The sequence below is a fragment of the Anabas testudineus genome, chromosome 12, assembly GCF_900324465.2.
Source record: "Anabas testudineus chromosome 12, fAnaTes1.2, whole genome shotgun sequence".
Taxonomy (NCBI): Eukaryota; Metazoa; Chordata; class Actinopteri; order Anabantiformes; family Anabantidae; genus Anabas; species Anabas testudineus.
In genome coordinates this window covers 8,385,297-8,406,089 of record NC_046621.1, presented here as the reverse complement: position 1 = coordinate 8,406,089, position 20,793 = coordinate 8,385,297, and the positions used below count along the sequence as shown (strand labels likewise).

Sequence of the window (20,793 nt, the reverse complement as noted above, 5' to 3'; positions counted from 1 at the left end):
AATTCTATACACAGCAGTTTCCAAACTTTTCAAAATGGCTCCTATTCTCACACAAAATGTTACAGAACATGGATTAACTCTGGTCTCTTTTCTTGCTCCTTTCTGCTGATAATGGCTACTTTAGCTGTCACATAAAGACCAACAGTGTCCCTTGGCCTGGCCTTATTGGTTGCTGCTAGGGCACAGGTTTTCAAATGTAAATGTGACAATTAAGCGGCAAAGCCTATTAAAACAGATAGTGAAAGAGTGTGAGGCAAAGGATAACGAAGAGCCACACACACACACATATACTACATAACCTTCGCACCAGCTTGTCTATGGCCTTTTCTTCCTTGTTTGGTAATCTGATTGAAGATGTCTTTTTGGATAACATTCTTCATTTTTGTAAGAAGATCCTAAAGCGATTATATGGGTATGAGTGGCAAAACCAAGGATATCTTCAAAAAGATGATAACATGACCTTTGTGTCCTCAGTGTCACAGTAATTATGGCTCTGGATCATTGAATCAGGTCTAAAGCCGCAGAGGTACATGGCAGCATAGTATTGTCTTGAATGTTAGCATAAATGACAAAATCACTGTTTCCACGACAAAGCAAGACAACATTTTATACAAAATTTGGCAAAAACGCTGCTGCTATAGTGTACATTATGTGTGCAGATGGAAAACTTAACTAATAGAATGTTTTTCTTCTTTTGAAGTTGCATGTGTAAGGTTCCCAAAGAAAGTCACAGAGGTCACCACATTAGTCACAGGTTGTTGATTTTATCTGAATCTGTACTGAATTCATGGTACGTTGGTGCTCACTTGCTTGTACTCATGTCATGTTAGTGGACACAGTGGCACACTGTGGCCTAATTGAGCTGGCACATGGACAAGAAGTGGAGCAATTACTAAAAGATCTACAAGGATTTAGGGAAAAGTTACTTTTTAATTTCCACATAAATGAAATGTGTTCCTGGGTTGTTACAGCCCATGACTCTATAATAACTGCAAAAAATAAACAAGACGTTTGAGTCTTGTGTGACCTTAAAAATCAGAGAATAAATGTAAGCACTTTAAATGGAATTAGCCTTTTTATTCTTTACTATCTGGTTTTCTGTCTTTTAGGATAACCTGCTCTGCCTGTTCATTGTACTGAATAGTTTTATTGTTAATAGGTCTCATTATTTTTTATGGCTGCTATAAAAAGTATCATTCTGGACTTTTAATATTCTACATTGCTTTAATTATAGATTTTTTTTCTCTCATAAAGGGTGGAAGCTTGGCATCCCCCTTACACTTAGGGCTTGTTTCCTCTTGACCTTTCCTATACCTGGACAAGTCTGGCATTTTGAATTCTCTCCTGCTCCAAATGCTGTCATACACACTAGCATCATAACTGAAGTTGGAGAATGGCATCTTTGTCACCTGAGGGTGTATTTAGTACCTTTTAATTACTAAAGGTAGAAGAAATTTATATTTGCTTAAATTTAGTGTTCAGTAAAATGGTAGCATCACATCCAAGTCAAGTCTGTTTTTAAAATTAAGATTTGTTACCTGTGCTGTAATATTAACTGAACTTGTTTAAATAAACTTAATTAAAATTGTGAATGAGCAAAACAACTTGAGTTTCAGTAGGTGCATCATGTTTCCCTAAGGAATAGTTTTAATACTATAGACTCTAAGGACTTATGAAATATTTGTTATTTTGATGTTGACATAGTAGTCAAGAATCTATAAAGTCTATGTTGGGTGTCCTGTGTGTGTGCATGCACTATGATGCGTGTTGATGTGTTATGCATGTATTGACCCACAGTCCTGTCACGTCTGCCATGCCCTATTAATTCAGTCCTGCTCTTGCAGGCTGTAACCTCCTCTTCCAAAATGCAAGTGACATCTGCCTAGAGACAACTAAAGAGACAACTTTCTTCTTGTCCTTACTGACTGGTTTTTCCCTTTGCTTCTGCTTCTGAACACCATCTTTCATCGTAACAGACAATTAATATCTACCCCATCGTACCTTGGTTTTTCCATTTCATTTCATGAGCTGAAAAAATAAGCATTATTTATTCCATTATTGGAGGAATGTATTGACTGTGATCTCAATCTGTTACACTAATCTATATGACACTCTTCCATCTCCAGGTGTTTAGGTGGAATATAAATACTTCTGCCAGATCTTTTTAGTAAAATTGTTAGTTGTTTTCTTACAGCTATGATCTACAGTAATATGTATTAATTAGTTTTCTCCATATTATTGCTCTCCTGACACTTATTAGTTTGAATAAAGCTCTAATTTGCTAATTAGCTCATTCTAATTTGCTCTAATTCCTTTGGCTTATACCTGCATTATGATTTTGACTGTGTCTGTCACTTTTTAGACTGCTTCGGAAATATCTTTGTAGCAAGTAGGTTCAGATATACCAGGAAGATATTTCAAATGAGTTTTCTCTTTGTTCTTTTACCGCAGCCAGCTGCACACAACCATGCCAAGTTCAGTGTGGGAACGACAAACATCCCTTGTACCCAAGCTCCGAAGTGCCAGCAACGTTATCACACAACGAGGCTCCCACATTTTAGCTGTAGACAGTATGAACAGGATTAATTTAGAGTAGTACAAAGCCAGTGTTAGCAGTGACCATGTCAACATGGCTCCTAGTCTCCTAGAGCTTCTAACATCACAGAGGAGAAACGAAGAAACCAGCAGACAGAAAGTGTGACTGAGGCTGAGAAAAAGTGACAGATGATAGACAGTTGACAACCCCCCCTCCTCCCCCCCCTACCCACACACACACACACAAAATAAAACATAAATAATTAAATAAATAATGTAATAATAAAAAATCAATCAAACATGTGCAGTTTAACTTATGATGACAAAGTGCTGCTCTTTGGTCCCCAGATGGGAGATGACACAATGTTACAGTGTGAACAGATTGGTGCAGCCACGGCATGCAGAACACACATACGCACACACAAAAGGCCCCTAGAGGCTATTTGACCTTTTTTATATTGGGTAGCACTTTCAAAACTGTTGCTTGTGTTTCCTGTGCTGCCAGTTCTGATGTTGTCAAGTTCAACATGCACATGAGGATGCACATGGTATTGTATTTATACATTTCTTAAAAGTGAAATTAAATTAGATGTGGTCATGACATGGCGAAAGTAGACTTTTAAATTTACAGTATATGAGAACTATGCTCTGTTATCAGATGTGTTACCAGAATAGCTTATTTTCTTTCTTGCTGAGAGTTAAATTAATAAGTTGATACCAGGGGATGATGTATAGGTTAGCTTTGCATATGGACTGATAGAAGAGGGAACACCTAGCCTGTTTGATTGTACAGAGGTTGTGTGCAAGATTTCTTCTCAGACAGATGTGCTATTAGGAGTGTGAGTCATACCCTGGATGTTTCCACGCACTCTGTGGGGACTCCAGGGAGTCAAGCAGCCAGAATATAGTCCCAAAATGTTGACCCGTTGCTAAATATAAACTATTCTGTTTGTTAAACAATGATATCTGTCACTCTGCCATAACCCTCTTTATTTTGTTTTGAATAGGTCAGCTGAAGCTGTCAGTCATCCAAGAACATGAAGTACTTGTTGTTAGCGGTGAGTTACTTTTATGGAGACACTTGTACCTAGTTCATAGGTAAAGAAAGTACAGAGCCTGCTTAAGCCTTGATAAAATACTATATAAAATATTGAAAAACTATGTGACAAGGCAACTTTATTTGTGTAGCACCTTAGATATAAAAAATGAAATATTAAATGCCACAGTGCAGATTACCCATCAAACTATGACCGTGAATAAGAAGAGGCATAGGTAGGTGGGAAGGGAGCTGGGTATATTAACAATTGTTTAATTTGGTCTCTCAGCAACCAACGCCATATTCCCTCCTACTTTTGTTTGTGAGTCCCCATCTCCCCTCTCAGCTTCTTTTGTGCCCCTGTCATTTCTTTGTGTGAATGGCCATTTACTCATCAGATGCTAAACTAGAGGTTTTTCTCAGTGTGTGTTCATGTCCATTCTTTTCTGTTTCATGACATAAAAGATTACTCTGTGTATTTAAATATCAAATTTTGCCACTTAAATTTACATACCCAAGAGGGGACAGAATATTAAAACACCTCTCAAGATAATATACACCACCAGTAAATATGGCTTCAAAAATGATCACTATAAATACACTGGTAAATAGTGTATTTATTTCATAAATCGTGGCTGCTTCACCATGTTGTGTCTCCACAGCAAATAATGCTGTCATAGCTCTTGATATAAAATTCAGTTGAAGCTGTGGAAATGTATTGCGTGTAGTGTCTGAGATATTAAATTTTTTATCAGAGTCTGAGGACATCAGAAATTACACTCAGCTAGCCTCGTGACGTAGAACTGGCTGGGCTTTCTCACATTGAACCGTAAAACATTGCTTTCCGTAATATAAGGAATTATTTTACAGTATCTTGGCTGACCGCTGTTATATAACTCATTACACTGTAATGAGTGTGGATTGATTTTTAAAGCAATTTAATAAGGGAATTCTCACCACACATATTATTGGTATACCTTAAAGAACCACAGTAGTGTCCTGAGAAAGCTTTGGAGAGCAAAATGTTAGACTTGATATAGGTTAAATCATAATTCTGTCTCAATGTTTATCTGGGGGCTGATACCTTTTGAATCCCAGACATGTTTTTTGTTGGATAGAACAAAATTAAACCTACGATGAAATGGCTCTTTTTGCAAAGAAGGCAAAGGAAAAACTGCATCAAATGTTGATATTCTCACACTTCTTGAGCAGCTGTCTCTATATAGTATGTGCTGTATATTTCCTGTTTGAGTTCACAGCCAGTGGAAATATTTTATTACTTGCAAATCATTGTTACAGCTTGTTATTTCAGCAGCTAGGCATCCTCTTATTTTTCCTAAAGTACACATACTGTACTTTAACAAGAAAGAAAAAAAAAAAAAGAAAGGTGACTTACAGGGAATGAATCATGCTAGATTCAATTTATGGCAGCCCATTTAATTAGAGTTGTATAGCTGTATAATTTATACTTCATGGGTCTTTAACATATGCACAGGCCATCATAATCTGATTACTTTATTACAACAACAATAAGTTAGTTTGGAAAATAATTCACCAGACAATCTAAGCCACAGTCAACCTGATGGTGATGCATAGGTTTTGTGGAACCAGTGTTATTTATTTATTGGTGCCATTTCAATCTAGCTCCTGAAAATTGAAAGTGCATAGAGTATGTATTTAATGTGACTATAACATTAGCAGTCTTTATTATGATCTAATGAGATGCTTTATAATTTATTACATTCTATTTTCTGTGTACATAGTTTTGGAGGCAAGGGGCATGCTGGAAGGGTGCCAAGGGCCCTGCGATTCTTATGTTAAGGTATGTAGCCCACTGTTGTACTGAATTATATAAAAATGCTCATGTGGTCACTGTTCTAGTGGAAATAGATTAAGTTAATTGTGCCTTTGCTTTGCTGTGTTCTTCAGGTTGGCATGTTCCCAGACGGTGATCCTAGTGACAGACAGAAGACTCAGATGGTTCCTGACTGCAGGAATCCCATTTTCTTACAGACCTTCTACTTGTAAGCTTTTCATCTAGAAATATGTCACAACATTTTAAAAATGATGTAGTGGTAGTTTAATTGAAGAGAGTTCTGCTAAACTCTCTTCAATTAAACACTCTGCCCAGCGCATCCGCTATTCGTCAGTAAATTAAAATAAATTAGATTCCTGCAAAACTTACAAATAGAATCACACCTGCTAATATACTCTAATCATATCTTTTCATTGACTGTGCGACTGTAAACATTTGTCTGAAAACTGTTTTTAATTCAAAATTATTTTTTTTTATTTTCAGTGTTGTCACTGAGTCGGACCTTCATAAAAGGCTGCTCCTCACAATGTGGAACTCTGACTCTACAACAAGGTACAGTACCTGCTGGGAAGGTTGAAGATGGTGCTAGTCTGACTCATGATAATATCAACGGGAAGATAATGGAGAAAATCGTCTTTGTAAGTTTTCATTTAAACTCATTTTTTAGATGTTTGTGTTCAAGAAAACTGTCACATGTTAGCAACTAAGGTCAGCAAAATGCCATTTTTATAATTGATGTTGCTGAGTGCTCCTGTGCATGCAAGTTTGTTGTTATTTGCTTGTGTTTGAATCTGGCAGAGTCTCAATGTGTTACTCGCCTCCCTGCCTCAGCAGACTTGAGCTTAAAACAGGGTCATTGCTGGGGATGGAAAACATATGGTCAGATGAGTCACATTTTTTCACGCTATGCTGTGTTGAGCAGGCAGAAGAAGAGCATTGCTATGTGCTGGAAATACTGAGGAACACTATTTTCTTAACATGGTTTAAGGCTCTTCGCCATGAACAGAGAGGGACTAATGTAATTGTCACAATCGGTGCACAGTACACAGGATGACAAACACCACATGCAGAGCAGACAGGCATGCAGGCTCCTTAATGAAGGAGAAAACAGAGTTCAGATACTCAGTGAGTGCTGAAGAAATCTGAGACAGGTGAGCAGGATGTTGTGGAAGTTCAGGTGACTGAAATAGGTAAGAAAGTTTGAGGGCATCTGCTTTGAATGAGTGACCGTAAACAGAACACGGAGTGTGCATTTAAAAGGAGACTGCATGTAGAGATGTACTGTATAGAGCTACAAGTTTAAATGAGTGGTTGAGTTTAGATTATGAAATGATTATAAAGATAAAGACCTTTCTGGCACCGTTTCTGGGACACAGATTAAGAGTGATTCACTCATCTTTAGTAAGCAGTTAAGCCCCATTCACACCAAATGGTTGCTAGTAATTGGGAAAAGCCAGTAGGAAATAGTGTTTCTAATGGAAATATTTGAATATTAGTTTTGTTTTTTTTCTAAATACTGATATAATTCCAAATGTAGCTTGCCCAGGACCTTTATTTATTAGTAGCAGTGGGCTCTTTGCCCTCCGTTTGGTAAAAAATATCAATTAACACTCAACTGTCATTGTCTTTGTGCAGAATGACTCAAAACCAAGGTTATGATAATTGTATTTAGCATACCAATCACCCCGAAATATTTCAAAATTCACACTTCATTTCAGACATAATCATGGATATTCCCTATGCTCCGTCAAGCAAAAACAATATTGTAGTCTTCTACAATAAACCAGGACAGCATCTGTTCAGCACCAGCTGTCTGTCCCCACAGATAAACAGCAGTGATCTGACCAACTCCATCCACAGCTTTATTCTGGAGTTGGTCAAGGAAAGCACCTGAGAGACTCAAAGTCAGCACAATCTATAGCACAAATCCAGTGTTCACATTATGCCACAATAAAGGACTGATTTGGATCCTGTTTTTAAAAAAGAATTATTTATTTAGTTTCATTTGGGAACCTGCTCTGCTTCTGACAGCTAAAGGCGACAGGAGGAAGAAAAGCAGGGAAAATGTGTTCATCTTTGAACTTTTAGGGAACTTATCATCTTTTATATGAGCAGCAAAGAAATGTCTTTGAGTGCTTTGAGATGAAGTACTAGGTCTGTTGCCACACTTAAATAATGTCTAGATACTGCTAGAAATTAGTTTTGTTTATTTTAATATAATGTCGTTGAGGTGGCTGCAGTTATCAAGCATTGGGCTGTACGAAGTGTTCTGCAAAGTACAAGATTTTGTCTTATCAGCACTATATAGTGTATACCTAACTTTAACTGCAGAGGCAAATAAAGCATTATTGTCTGAAAAAAATAGGCAAAGACTCTGAGGTGTTTCTAATGAATCAACAAGGACATGAATCTCTGTTGGCTTTCTCACCTGATCATTTCTCCAGTACTGGAATGTACAGTACTGTGTACTTTGCAGGGGTGATCTTAACTGCTGCACCGTTCAGGTCCAGCCTAAAATGTCATAAGAAGGTGCTTATTCAACTTATATGCAGGAAGTAGTGCCTCTTCAGCAAATCCTCTTTAACTGCACAGAATATTGGTTGGCCGAAGTGCTGCTGTAGTGAAACCCAGCAAGAATATGAGCAGTACTGTGATGTATAGACACAATAACACAGTGTGCTGCAACAAATTAATTAATATCTTCACTTAAATGTCTGTTTACAAATGTAATCTAATACAAGACCTCGCCAGTGTTATTTATCCCCACATGCAAACACTATCTGTACACACCTTTATGATGATCCTGCATTTTTTCCCTGCTCTTCAATCACTGAATAATATCTATATCTATATCAAGCTTATTTAGTCCTATTGCAGAAAATGTGTCTGAAATATATTAATTTGTTTATAAATAAGATAAATCATTTACTAAAACAACAAGTCCTTGTATTTTTATCATAAAGAAATTAATTTCACTTTGCTCCAATATGGATGGAGGATTCTCCATGTGTGGTAATATTGGTTGTTCAGTCTTTGAATTTGGTCCTGACTGAACATTTCTTCATATCTCAACATTGATTCAATTGATCAAATTTGGCACATACATATTTGAATCACATCATGATAAACATTATACCTACTACACATCAGCATGTTAGCATGTTGACATTAGCTTTTAGTTCAAAAGAAGCACTGCTGCCTCAGTAAACTATTATGTGTGATGCACATACAGTATAGCGTCTGGCTGACTATACTAGTAAGAAAGTTTCACAGAGCTGATTCAGAATTTACTGAAAGTTCTGGGAGAATGAACTATAACAAACTTAACATTGTCCTCAATATATTCAGTTGGTGCAGTTGAACTTTTTCAGAGTATGCCTCACTGAGTTGAGCCAAGAAATATTTCAGTATGCAGAATTAAACCCTCATTCCACTCCATGTCTATTGCCCACATGCACATGCCAATAACTCTGATAATATATTTATTCAAGTCAGTTCTGTAAGGTATATGTTTTCATATTCATTAAAATAGTTTCTCAATATTTTTTATTTATTTAATTTGAATTATTGTTTTTCATTATGGTTCTTACAGCAACAGTTTAACCCAAGAGGCCGATCTTTTACTTTCTATTTATTATAACTAGTGCACTACGATATAATTTGATGCCATCTGGGATTAAGGTTAAAACATTATAAAACTTTAAACATTTTATTGATTAGTTTGGATTTGTTGTCAGGTCTGCTGGTTTCAATGGGCTCCGAAGATAAAAAATGCATTTGCGGTTTCAGTCCCGAGTTACTATAGATGATGATGCTCGACTTTACTTGGAGGTATTAATTGATTTTTACCCTACTTATGTATTCTCTCTGTCTGTCTCCCTGTGTATCAACAGGATGAGTGTACTGCTGGGTTGTATGAGCTTTGGTGTGCGCTCCCTTATGGACCCAGACAAAGTGAGTTTAAACACAGAGATTACAGGTACAAAGATATTCTGTCAACATAGCCCCTTTTTAATTTTCATTCTTTGTGGCTGCGTGTGTGTGTTCATCCGTCCATCAGACCATAAATTTAAGAGTTTAGTTCAGTGTGAATGAATTCCAGTGACCTTAATAGTTGAGATGAAACACTTTAGGGTTAACAGTGTTATGGCACAGCAGTACTGCTTACAGATACTGGAGCGAAACACATTTTGAGTCATTCTTTCTACAGAAATGTTTTAAGTCACACACAAAAACATGCACACAGTCTCCTTTTTTAAAATTCAAATGCAAACATGTCATTTTTTTAATAGAGGATGTTGCAGATTCACATGTTGCAACATTACACAATGTAAACCTCCACTCAAAGTGAGTTGACTGTTTTGGCAATGGCATTTATGGTATGGCATGACAATATACCATATCTAAATACGATATAAACATGCACTATATTTTAATAAAAAGTGTTTAGACGTCACTTACATTGTAATCACAAGACCTGTTTTTGTTGTTTCCTTGTATCAGTGTGTTTTTGAGCTGGTAAAAACACAGCACATCCTGTTCTCATAACACATTTTAATTATTTTATTGACTGGCTGAGAAGTTGACATAAATGTTGTTATTTACAAAATAAAAATAGGAAAACAAGCATGAACACAGCTGTGAATTTACAAAACATCTTGTTTGCTCATAAACACACCTCCCTAAATCTTCTCTGTGGTTGTAGGTAACATTCACATCAGTGAGGAAAACAAACAACAAATTATATTTTAGTCAGCCTTATGGCTTCCTTCCTGTAACATTTATCCCAATGAATATTTTATTGGCTTAATATGCTAATGAGGGATTTTTAGCTTTGAGTCACAGCAAGTTATGTCTCTTCATCTCCCTCACCACACCCGTTTTTCTTTTCTGTTGTTTTCCATATATCTCTTTATATAAATCGATCCCTTTCTGTTACTCCATGGTGTTTTTATTTCAGAAGCATTAGGAGCGTATGAATATCAGCTGTGTTTTTTTTATCTACGGTAGTTACCTGTCATATTTTGCCTGTCTGATGTTTGTGGACTTTTGCCCCTCTAATTTCTTTCTCTCTTGACTAACAGCCATCACTGCCCCACTCTTTCTCCTTTTTTACATGTACAGTGCTATATTGAATGACGGTGTAAATCCCTCCCTGACTTTGAGGACATATGCCCTCCCCTCCCCCTTCTCTTGAAAAGTCTCCCACCCATCCTTCCCTCTTGTCCCACAGCCCGCAGAAATCTGTCCACTCAGATAAGATGCTTTTAAAATGGAGATTATTGTCACTGTCCATGGCATCACATTATTTAGTACAAAAGATGAGCCTGGCAGTGTGTGTGTGTGTGTGTGTGTGTGTGTGTGTGTTTGTGTGTGTGTGTGTGCATGCATGCATCTGCATACTGTGTGACACAGAGAAAAATGATGGCAGAGCCTGTGACAGTGTTTTCATGTCCTTGTTTGCAAGACTGTGTCCACATCACCAGGATTACAAATCAGACCCCCTCTGCAGCAGCCTGCATCTCTTTATGTAACACACACATACAGTAGTGGCAAACACAGAACACGCACGCACACAGACACACACACACACACACACACACACAGACACACACACGCACCATCTGGCACACAAAGCAGAAGTGGGGGCATCAGCTGCTAGAATAAGTTAAGGCATTGTGACTGGTGAATGTGTGTGTGCGTTCAGTGTTTGCAGCCCTTGAGGAGCCATCAAATTGAATGTGTGTATGTGTGTGTGCTTTTGCATCTATGCCTTGGTGTATTGCTGTGTTTGTGTTTAACATGTTTGTGTGTTCAAATTTTAAATTTAGTACTCATTAGGTTGAATCCCCAAGCTTTAACTTAGCGCTCATGCATACCCACACACACACAGACACACACACACATACACTCGCTGTTTTTGTGTGTGTTTGCTGTAGGAGGTTCATGGATGGTACTACCTACTGGGGGAAGAGCTGGGAAGGATGAAACATCTTAAAGTTCCCACCCAACAAATCTACCACACGACTGGTGAGTTAATTTAATCATTGGGTCTGGTTCTTCTGTCTTAAAGGTTTTGGAGAACATGCTGAACTGTGCCTTTAATTTTTTGATTAGATATTTCCTTGTTTAAGAGGAAACTTTTCTTATGTATTATTTGTAGGCAAGTTCTCAAATTTGATGCATTATATACATGATTTATCAGGAACTGCATTAAGTACTTCTCCAACCAAATGTATCCAAAAATAAACTGTTTTGGTACCAATAAAAAAACTCTGGTATCACATTGATACTGATATCACAAACATTTGAACCTTCTGAGATAAGGTAGACATGGAAAATAGTTAAAAGTTACAAATGACACACACACACACACACAACAAAATGAAATAAAAACTCTAATGGCCAGTCAGCTGTGTGTAACGGTCAAACAAATCTTGAATAAATATGGCAACAGGAAGAAAACAACTAATACTAACTGTAACTGTATTCTGCACACATATTATACATGTTTGTGAATGTATGCCTGAAGTGTGCCAGGCTCGTGGCTCTAAGTCTTTAACAGTTTTTGGGTTGGGAGGTGGGATACCTAAGAGAGCGGGGGATTACGAGAGGGAAAGAGAGAGGGATTGGGAGAGCGAATGAGGGAAAGACGGAGAGAGTGGGAGGGAGTGAGTGGTCTGGTCGAAACCCTGACGCGTCACTGTTGCCAGAAAGAGAGCACGAGAGAGAAAGTGACAGAGCCCTCGCATACCATTCGCTGCTGGAGTGGATCTCCCCTCACACTCAGGCACACATACCCACACACACACGCACGCACACACATACATGTACCACCAACACACACATGCGCGTGCACATTTGTCTGGACTTCTATTTTTCTTCGACTGCTCCTTCTCCTGCTACATACTGTATGTTTGCACTCACTAGTAGTTTTACATTGGTGGAGGTGGTGTTGTGTGTATGTTGGAGTTATGCTACTCTATGCCAGCCTTAAGGGCAGCCTAGACTAGGTGAGTACTATGTTTGTGTTATTATACTTGACTGTACTCACTGCACATGGGTATATTGCATATTTAGAAGTTGCATGTTGTGCTGTGTCTTGTCACTGTTTTATCTTTTTTTCCTCTTCATCCTAGTTTACTTTCCCCTCATCTTCTTCCTCCATCTTTGTTTTACTCTATGGTTAGTTTCTATTTTTGCGTACAGTACATGACTTGTAATATCTCTTTGTTAGTCGTTCTGGTGCTGCTAATCTGTCAATTCTCATCTAATTATTTGTTGCTGAGCTGAATTGATTACAGTTCCTCTCCACTGAAGAGCCATTAAGGAGCTTTGCATACCTATTCAATGGATCAATCATAGTATCTCTACATGTTTTAGTATACCCATATACCTATGCACTTTATTTAGTTTACTCTGTAACCCCAGTGTCCAATCTCCATTCTCAGTACCATTGACTTTTTTTCTGCTTATTCACATAGACCCATTCTAGGTTATGAGAATGATGGTGATATCGTAAGACGTTAGCTAACCCATCCCAATTTACACTGCTTGGCTGAACTAGGCTAATCTGCCTCATGCAACTTTAAAATTAGTTTTATGCTTCTCTGGATGGAACTGGGACAGGGGTATCAGATTGGACTAGACTCAGCCAGCAGCAAACCATTACAAAGGGGATCCTGACCTAAAGTATACTCAAGGGTTACGTAGGAGAGTTATTTTTACTGGTGTATGATGTGTAGAAGTGTTTTGACAACGACACACATTTTGTACTAGTACTCACAGATGTTGAGAAAGTGCAAACGGAGGCATTTTACTTAATTAATTTCAAATGATGTAAAAGAAAACTAACAAACAAAAATGCATGCTTGGCTTTGTTAATAAGTGTAGAATGTTTTAATCTTTCCCAGTAGTGATTTTGCCCCACTACTGTCTCATCTGATCTGCATGTGTGCGAGTGGGGGTGCATACTCATGCATGCACTTGTGCAATGCCAGCTGGCAGAATGTAGGCCATGGAGGCACTGCTGCACCATGACATGCAGTAACATGTCATTCATTACAATATCTTTCTGTATGTGTGCGTCCTCTGTCTCTCACTTTCTCTTCCCTCTTTTCTGTCTGAGTCCCGTTATTTTTTGCAAGATGTCTCTTTCACTTGGATGTTTCTGAATATCCTTAAGCTCAGAATTTTTTTTTCCACAGTCTTTTCTCTTTCTGCCTCACTTGAAATTTTATTCAGACATCACTGTTTCTCAGTCAAACACCATCATCATTTGCCTGTTAATCCACATTTTTTCTCTCATGTAATGTTGCAAAGTGAGAGAACAGAAAAAGTCTTTCACTAAACGGCTGGCACACATTTTGCAACATATAGATTGTATCATATATCACAATTCTTCGATAACAAGAATGAGTCACACTGGGAGCCTGGCAGGTCCACCATTATGTTGTAATGTTTAAAATTCAAGGTCTTTTCTCTACTTGAAAGCAGCTGTGCCATAGCAGCAATCTTAAACACACTTTAGTATTTCAACATTAAGTGAAATAAAGATATGACACTTTTAGTATGTGTTTGGAATTCTGAATGAATGATCAAGGATCTGAGTAATTTATTCCCAACAATATTTATACTGTTATTTATACTTCAGATTCACAGGTTGAGTGTTGCATAGGTTGATGCCATGTATGAGCAGTAGTTGGTTGTGAGTGTGTGATTGCTTTTCGTATGTGTAATGCTAAATTACCCCATTACAAGCTGGGCTGTGGCTCTCCAGGACCAGGGTTGCCTACCTCTGGTTTAAGTAGACAGAACCTCAGCGCCCTGAGCGGATGAGGTGCGGTATGCACTTTTTTACCATTCAGTGCAGTAACTAGATGAACTAAAAGAAACAGCATTAACAAGTTGTAGAAGCAAAATATGTGAGGAGAGCAGAAATGATGGGTAAAGGAATATATTTATGTAAATATAATTACATTATATCCACTGTTATATCCAAAAGAAACACAAAGTGTTCAGGTAGTAAATAATTTAAGTAAATAATGAAGAATATGTCATTTTCCGTGGAGATATGTATAAAAGTTAATTATACCTGTTTACTTCAAATGCAATGAAATTATTTCCTTTACAGGTACTTTAGAAAAACCAAAGCATTTATTTTATCTCATCTCTAACCTGTTATTCGAGGTTAATGAAAAAAAAAAATCTGATCAGGTATTGTTTACCTCTAACACAATGCATGTTACAGTAACTGTCATGATCCTATAATGTCTTGTCCACTTTGCAAAAACCCCATAAGCAAATATCATTGCAAATATGTCCTTTACTGACTGCTAGAGTAAACCATGTTGATGTGCATAGACACTCACCAGAGGTGCAGTATTTGGATCAGTGTGACTGATTAATCCGTCACCCAGAGATCTGAGCCAGTTCAGAGCAAGGACACTGACAGGCCAAAATCTCTGAGGCAGTGTTGAGCTACAAGGCAAGAAGACGCTCCACACATGATATAACGTATTGTTGGCCTAATGGGAAGAAAATATATGGTAGCTGGCTCGGATCATACATTATATGTATGTGTCCTGGTAACAATTCAAAATAATAATATAAAAGATTATAATCAACAATGAAGGGAGCTGACACATCACTCCTCTGTACCTGTGCAATATTTACGCCTGTTTCAGTAACATTTCATAAAATACCACAGTACACATCTTTCAAGGAAATTCACTTTTTAAAAATCAAACCATATATTTGTGACCTATTTAGATCCAATTTTTTAGTCTTTAGTCTTTGAATGGATTGAAAGGATGAATGGATTTGGGATTGAGAGCTACACACAAGACATATTGAGATGGATTAACGCAGAATAGATTATGTAAACTCTTCCCCCATTTATCCTTTATTGTTTTTTATCTTTTGATCTTTTATACACCCTGATGACAGGTACATTTCAAAGAAAATATGCTTCTTCACAAAAAATATCCTATGCAGGCTATGTGCCTGGAACAGAAAAAAGGGGCTGTTTGTAAATATCATGCTTCTCTTTACTCTTTAGTTCTGTTGCCGCTTAGAAAGACTTTCCTCTTGCATGGACTCTGTGCCTCCATAACAAAAATGTCTTCTGAGCTTTGACAGCTAATTACACCGTAGGGCTACAAAAATGGCTGCCATCTTAAATTTGCTAAACATGAAATGAGAGGCTGAAATAGACTTTACAAGAGTGGCAGCCAAACAACATTTCTGAGATAAGGAGTGACAGAGCAATTACTGTTATTTTTTAGGACACAGTTTTGTAAGACGCAGTGGCAGAAACCTCCTTTATGGCACAGTAATATTGGACAAAGACATGTATTTGAATACGCTTCTACTAATTCTCCTAACCAGTTTATATAAACAGTGCTGAATGACATGTCAGTGGATTAGTTTCTCATTATTATTCTAGGTGCAAATTGTGGTGTGGGAGTGGGAGGGGGGGTTGGTATGTCACTGTACATCTGTAAAAGCTGTAAGCTTACGTATCTTTTCTATATGTCTGCATTTGTTATTTGCTGAAATAGAAAGCGTGTGTGAAACTTAAAAGCTCAGCTGTTTTCGAATGTGTACTGTGCCAGTGGAGACAACTGACCCAGAGTGACATGTACGTGTATGTGTTTTTAACCATTGCTAATTCATTTCATTCCAACAAGCTTACGATGTGGGTCAGGTGATGTAGATATGCATGACAGCAAAAAATAGCAGAAAGCTCATTGGGCTTCTGCATAAAAAGTGTGTCATCTGCTTCATACACACTTTTTATAATGGACGAACGCAGCCCACACATACTGTAAACACACACATGAACACTGCCAGGCTTTCCAGATGGCAAGCTGTGCCTTTAGCAGATTAATCAGAAGATTAAAATGTACAATATGTGACAAATGTATATAGAAAGGCTGCGTTTTTATATTTATATGTTGTTTAGATAAATAATAGCTCTGAATTTGTGTGTATAATCATTTAAGACAATGTGTTTAGTAAATATCTGACATTCAGTGTGTCTGTTTCCTTTGAAAAGTAACACTAACACTGAGCTTATATCCACTTAATCTGAAGTGTTACATTTGACCCAGTAGCTTACACTTAGCTCTGTGCCACTGTGTTTGACTTTGTGTTGTGCCAATTGGACATCTTACTGTTTTTCTGTCTCACAAATACACACAATATGCTATTAATTTTAGTATTGAAAAGATGTAAAATTTAATAGATTGAAAACTGTGTACTGAAATAAAAACCTTACACTACTGTGCTGTAAAAAGAAAAATACAAAAGCATTTATGACTGTGTTTTGTGTTGGACAACAGACCTTTTGTGCATTTGCACGTTACAGCAGGGAAAGCACAGCTGTTAGTAAAAATAGCTTTTTAGCTCCTTTAGTTTTATGGTGGCCCGCTGTCACACTGTCATGACAGTGGGCCACCTCAATGAAAAGAACAGAGCCCTTGTGGATGGCATCAGCAGCCTGTGCTTTTTCTACTGTGACAAGTTAAGAGTTAAATTCTCTGCTCTAGTAGAGGCCCATACATACGTTAAGCTGTATGTATGTACAGTCCATGCTGTATATGCCCACATGGTCTTCACAGAAGGCCTAATCAGGCATGAAGTGACAATTGTGTAGGTGAGCTGCCATTGCGTTTGGCATTAAAGTTAGACATAATTATCCCCTGCATACGATGTCTCGAAGAAAAACGATAATGGAAAGCAGTTCCAATGACAATTGCCTTTGAAATTGAACTTAATTGTCGGGGTGGACAGAATCTGATCTGTATATTTAAAAAAAAGAGGCTTTGGGGCTGTTGTGGGATCTTAAATACATGTATGTGGCAGGTCGCTTTCTCAGGTACTAAACAAAGTACAAGTAAAAAAATCTACCAAAGGCATCATGAATGCTAAGTATTGTAGGAAATATTTCAGAAATTAAAGTAGTTGATGATCTGAACAAGAAGGTCAGGGACATTTTACCACTGCAGTCATTAGGGGTAACAGGGGATAACAAATCTCAGCAGACATCCTTCAAACATCCAAATATAAATACTCCTTAATCTCCAATGGGCTGGCACTTTATGTGTAAGGGTCAGAAGAATTTGACTGAATGTTGTCATGCACACATAATTATGTGGCTGCCAATAAGTGGTGAATTCTTGTGAAGTGGTTGAAGTTGATGATTTGATTCATTCATGATTATTCTCCTTAAATCCTTTATACAAATCCGTATGAGGACAATTCAACACTTTAAGTCTACAGACAGCAGATATAATCTGTTTTGGGTGTTGTGCCTTGTTAAGGACAGAACAGGAAATGAAATGCATCAATCACTACTGTGTAGCTAACCAGAATGCCCAAAAGTCATTATAATATCTTGTTGTTGAGTGTTGGTGTTTTTTACTGCGGTATGTTTGCCCTGTTGTTGGCGATGCATTCTGTGTTTTCAATTTTAATGTTACATCTTTGTCAGCTTTGAATTGTATTTGTCTTTGGGATGGTAGTGTTCAGATAACTCAAGCATAGGCAAAATATTTTAAGTGTTAATCATGTACAGTACATTAGGTTAATCCAAAATACATGTTCACCAAATTAGGAAACTGAAGCTGTATCATTTTAGAACTCAGAAAACAGAAGAAGGTATACTCCTAAAGGATGCCATATCCTGTATTGTAATTATCAAAATGGTTTGTCCCTAAGAGGTCATCTACACATCTGCAATACCAACTGATTTAAATGGGAACTATGACAACTTTTAGTGCAATGCGTAACCTGGTTAGACAGGCTTTGCTACAAAATCAGTTTGTAGTGTAAAGACCATTATTTCCAATTTCTCTTAGTCTGCTCAATTGTTGAGACATGTATCCAATAAATGGCAAAATGCCAAAAAAAGATGTAATGAAAATTTCAGGAAATCTTGGAAATGGCTTATTGAGGGTTTTATTGCAATGATGCTGAGTTGACTTGAACGCCTGTAGGGATCATCTTCGTCCTCCATTACTCTCATTAAGTAGATGTATAATGTGAAGTATTTGACCTCTAAAAAAAAAAAAAAGAATTATTATAAGAATTCTACTTATGCCATTGAACTACTGATAATAATTTGGCACATATTATCTTTTAGTGTTTGCTGCCTACAAACATTTGTTTATGGAATATACAAAAAAGTCACCATGTAACCCATTTAGACAGGAATATTTTTTAATGCAATAGGATGACAGTACAGGTATGCATACAAATAGTTATGCAGTGTGAGTGCATAGTGAGAAACAACTGCTGAATTAAGCAATTTTTACTGCTTTACCAGTATCATTTGAAACAAAGGAAAACCTATTAGATGTTTGTCACAAAGTGTAGTAAACATTAAAGTAATTACTTTTCTGTGTAAAGCCTGAATTCTGTCCCTATACTTTTTTTTTCACTATACGCCATGCACCGTTACATATATATCATATATAATTCATATGTACAGAATTATACCAGATGACAATTTCCCTCCAAAATTAAAATTGTTCTGTACCGAATAGCCTCCTGGATTTCTAGGTATCTAAATGCCAGTCACGGTACATTATTTTTTTATTTTTAGGATCTCTGTATCAGCTCTTCTGTCATGTCTATCTGTGTGTAGAAACCGATTTGTGGGGAAAGAGATCTGTTTGTACACTGAGCCCTGATTAAAACATTCCACTCTAGTTGTTCGATAAATTGAAGCTTTTGTCCAACCATTACCATAATGCCAGCCAATGTCCTCCCATTCCCACATGATTAAGATGAATTTCCATTTTATTTTCTTATCTCTTTTTTTTTCTAACTTATGTCTGTTTTTACTCTTGATGTAGTTTTTTTTAAACATATTGTTTACATTTATTTGTGCAATACCTAAAATATATTTTCATGGGTGTAAAATCACCAAATCATTAGGCAGTAATTCACATTTACCATAATTAAGTATAGAGTTTGGCTGTGTTTCACATTTTTGCTTAACCTATTTAACTTATTGGCATAATTCAAGCTGTATTAAAAATTAAATTAAGTCTTATGTGCCAATGTTACCTGGTTACTAAGGGAAACCAGGTTTTTTGGTTTCTCTGGAATATGTTTACATGCACTCAAGAAACCTGGCTCCTGGAAATCAGAATATACGTGCAGCAAAAGAGTAATCTGCGCAAACTGTCCGAATTAAAGAAATGCACAGTGAAAAATGACTTATTTAGATGTCTACTGGGAGCTTTTAATTTTGGGAGTTAATTTAAAAACTAGATTGCATCTTTCCTTTCATTCAGACACACTTCTCAGCTTGTAGTAGAGTGGTGAGTGTCTGCAGCCTTTCTCCTGCACATGCACTCTTGCAAAAAGCTGTTTAGAAAACTGGTTACGTGGCAGAGTAATCAGCGTTCTCTAGGAGAAATCTACCTCGGGAAATCAGATTTCTCTAACCCCCTACTCCGATTATGGTAACCAGGTTTTCTAAGAAATCAGCTTTCTTGTCAAAGCCGACTGTAACCTGGTTACTTGAGTGCAAATGCACTTAGTATCATCTGGGGAGAAGCGCAATCTGGTGTTATTTTATGTTTGCCAGACTTTTTGTTGTTTGAGTTCGTACTGCTTACAAAGTAGTTTGATTTCTGTCACCTCAGTGTTGCTCACAGCCTTTGTTAAAAACGAGTACACGTTACAGCCTACCATGTTTCATGTCATTCAGATACTGTTCCTACTGTTCCACTGTCACATCAGGCCTGTCAGGCTCAAATGTGTTGATTGGTTGTCAACATTAGCAGCAGTTTGAAGCACGGCATCCTGTCATCCACTCATCACGGTGTTAGTGTTATGTCTTGAAATCTCACATTTGCCAGTCAGTTAATTTTTTATGTTCTGTGTTATTTCTTGGTGTTAGCAGTTTAAACAATAATTTCCTAGATGCTTGAGGTGATCTTGTGACACTCAAAACAGTAAAGTGGAGGCAGTCGCCTCCTTTAATAGCTTTTCCACTCTCTCCAACAAGTGTTTATTTGTTTGTGGGCGACAGGAGGTGAAAAGAGGGACTGGGTGTCAAGTGAATGACTGATGCAATGAGGGACTTGGGGCGAGTCAAGAGCTTTTTATGTTCTGGCAGATCTGAGCCTGGCTGTTTCAACTGCAGAAGTCTGCCAACACCTTTTGATTTCGTTTTTTTCTTTATTCTTGCCTTTTGGATGTCTTCATTTTCTGCCTACACTTGTTTTTTCCCACCTAGTTTCATTGTCTGTAGTTCTTTAATACTCTCAGTTTCTTATTACCTTTTAACTACTACTGACTATGTTCCTTTTTTCCTTATTCCCTGAATTTCCTTGTGTATATTTTTCCCACTGTTTGCTACTTTAGTCCTTTATTGTCCCACTTTCTT

At 37.3% G+C, this 20,793-nt stretch overlaps 1 protein-coding gene across 1 annotated transcript in view; it reads left to right on the top strand.

Annotated features, from left to right (window-relative positions):
• rgs3a (regulator of G protein signaling 3a) overlaps positions 1–20,793 on the top strand; it is a 114,930-nt gene that overhangs the window by 7,695 nt on the left and 86,442 nt on the right. The window contains exons 4-9 of the mRNA XM_026353996.1: positions 3,543–3,593; positions 5,335–5,393; positions 5,501–5,595; positions 5,871–5,939; positions 9,281–9,341; positions 11,327–11,417. Of these exons, the coding sequence (XP_026209781.1) occupies positions 3,543–3,593; positions 5,335–5,393; positions 5,501–5,595; positions 5,871–5,939; positions 9,281–9,341; positions 11,327–11,417 (426 nt within the window). The remainder of the gene's footprint in view (positions 1–3,542; positions 3,594–5,334; positions 5,394–5,500; positions 5,596–5,870; positions 5,940–9,280; positions 9,342–11,326; positions 11,418–20,793) is intronic.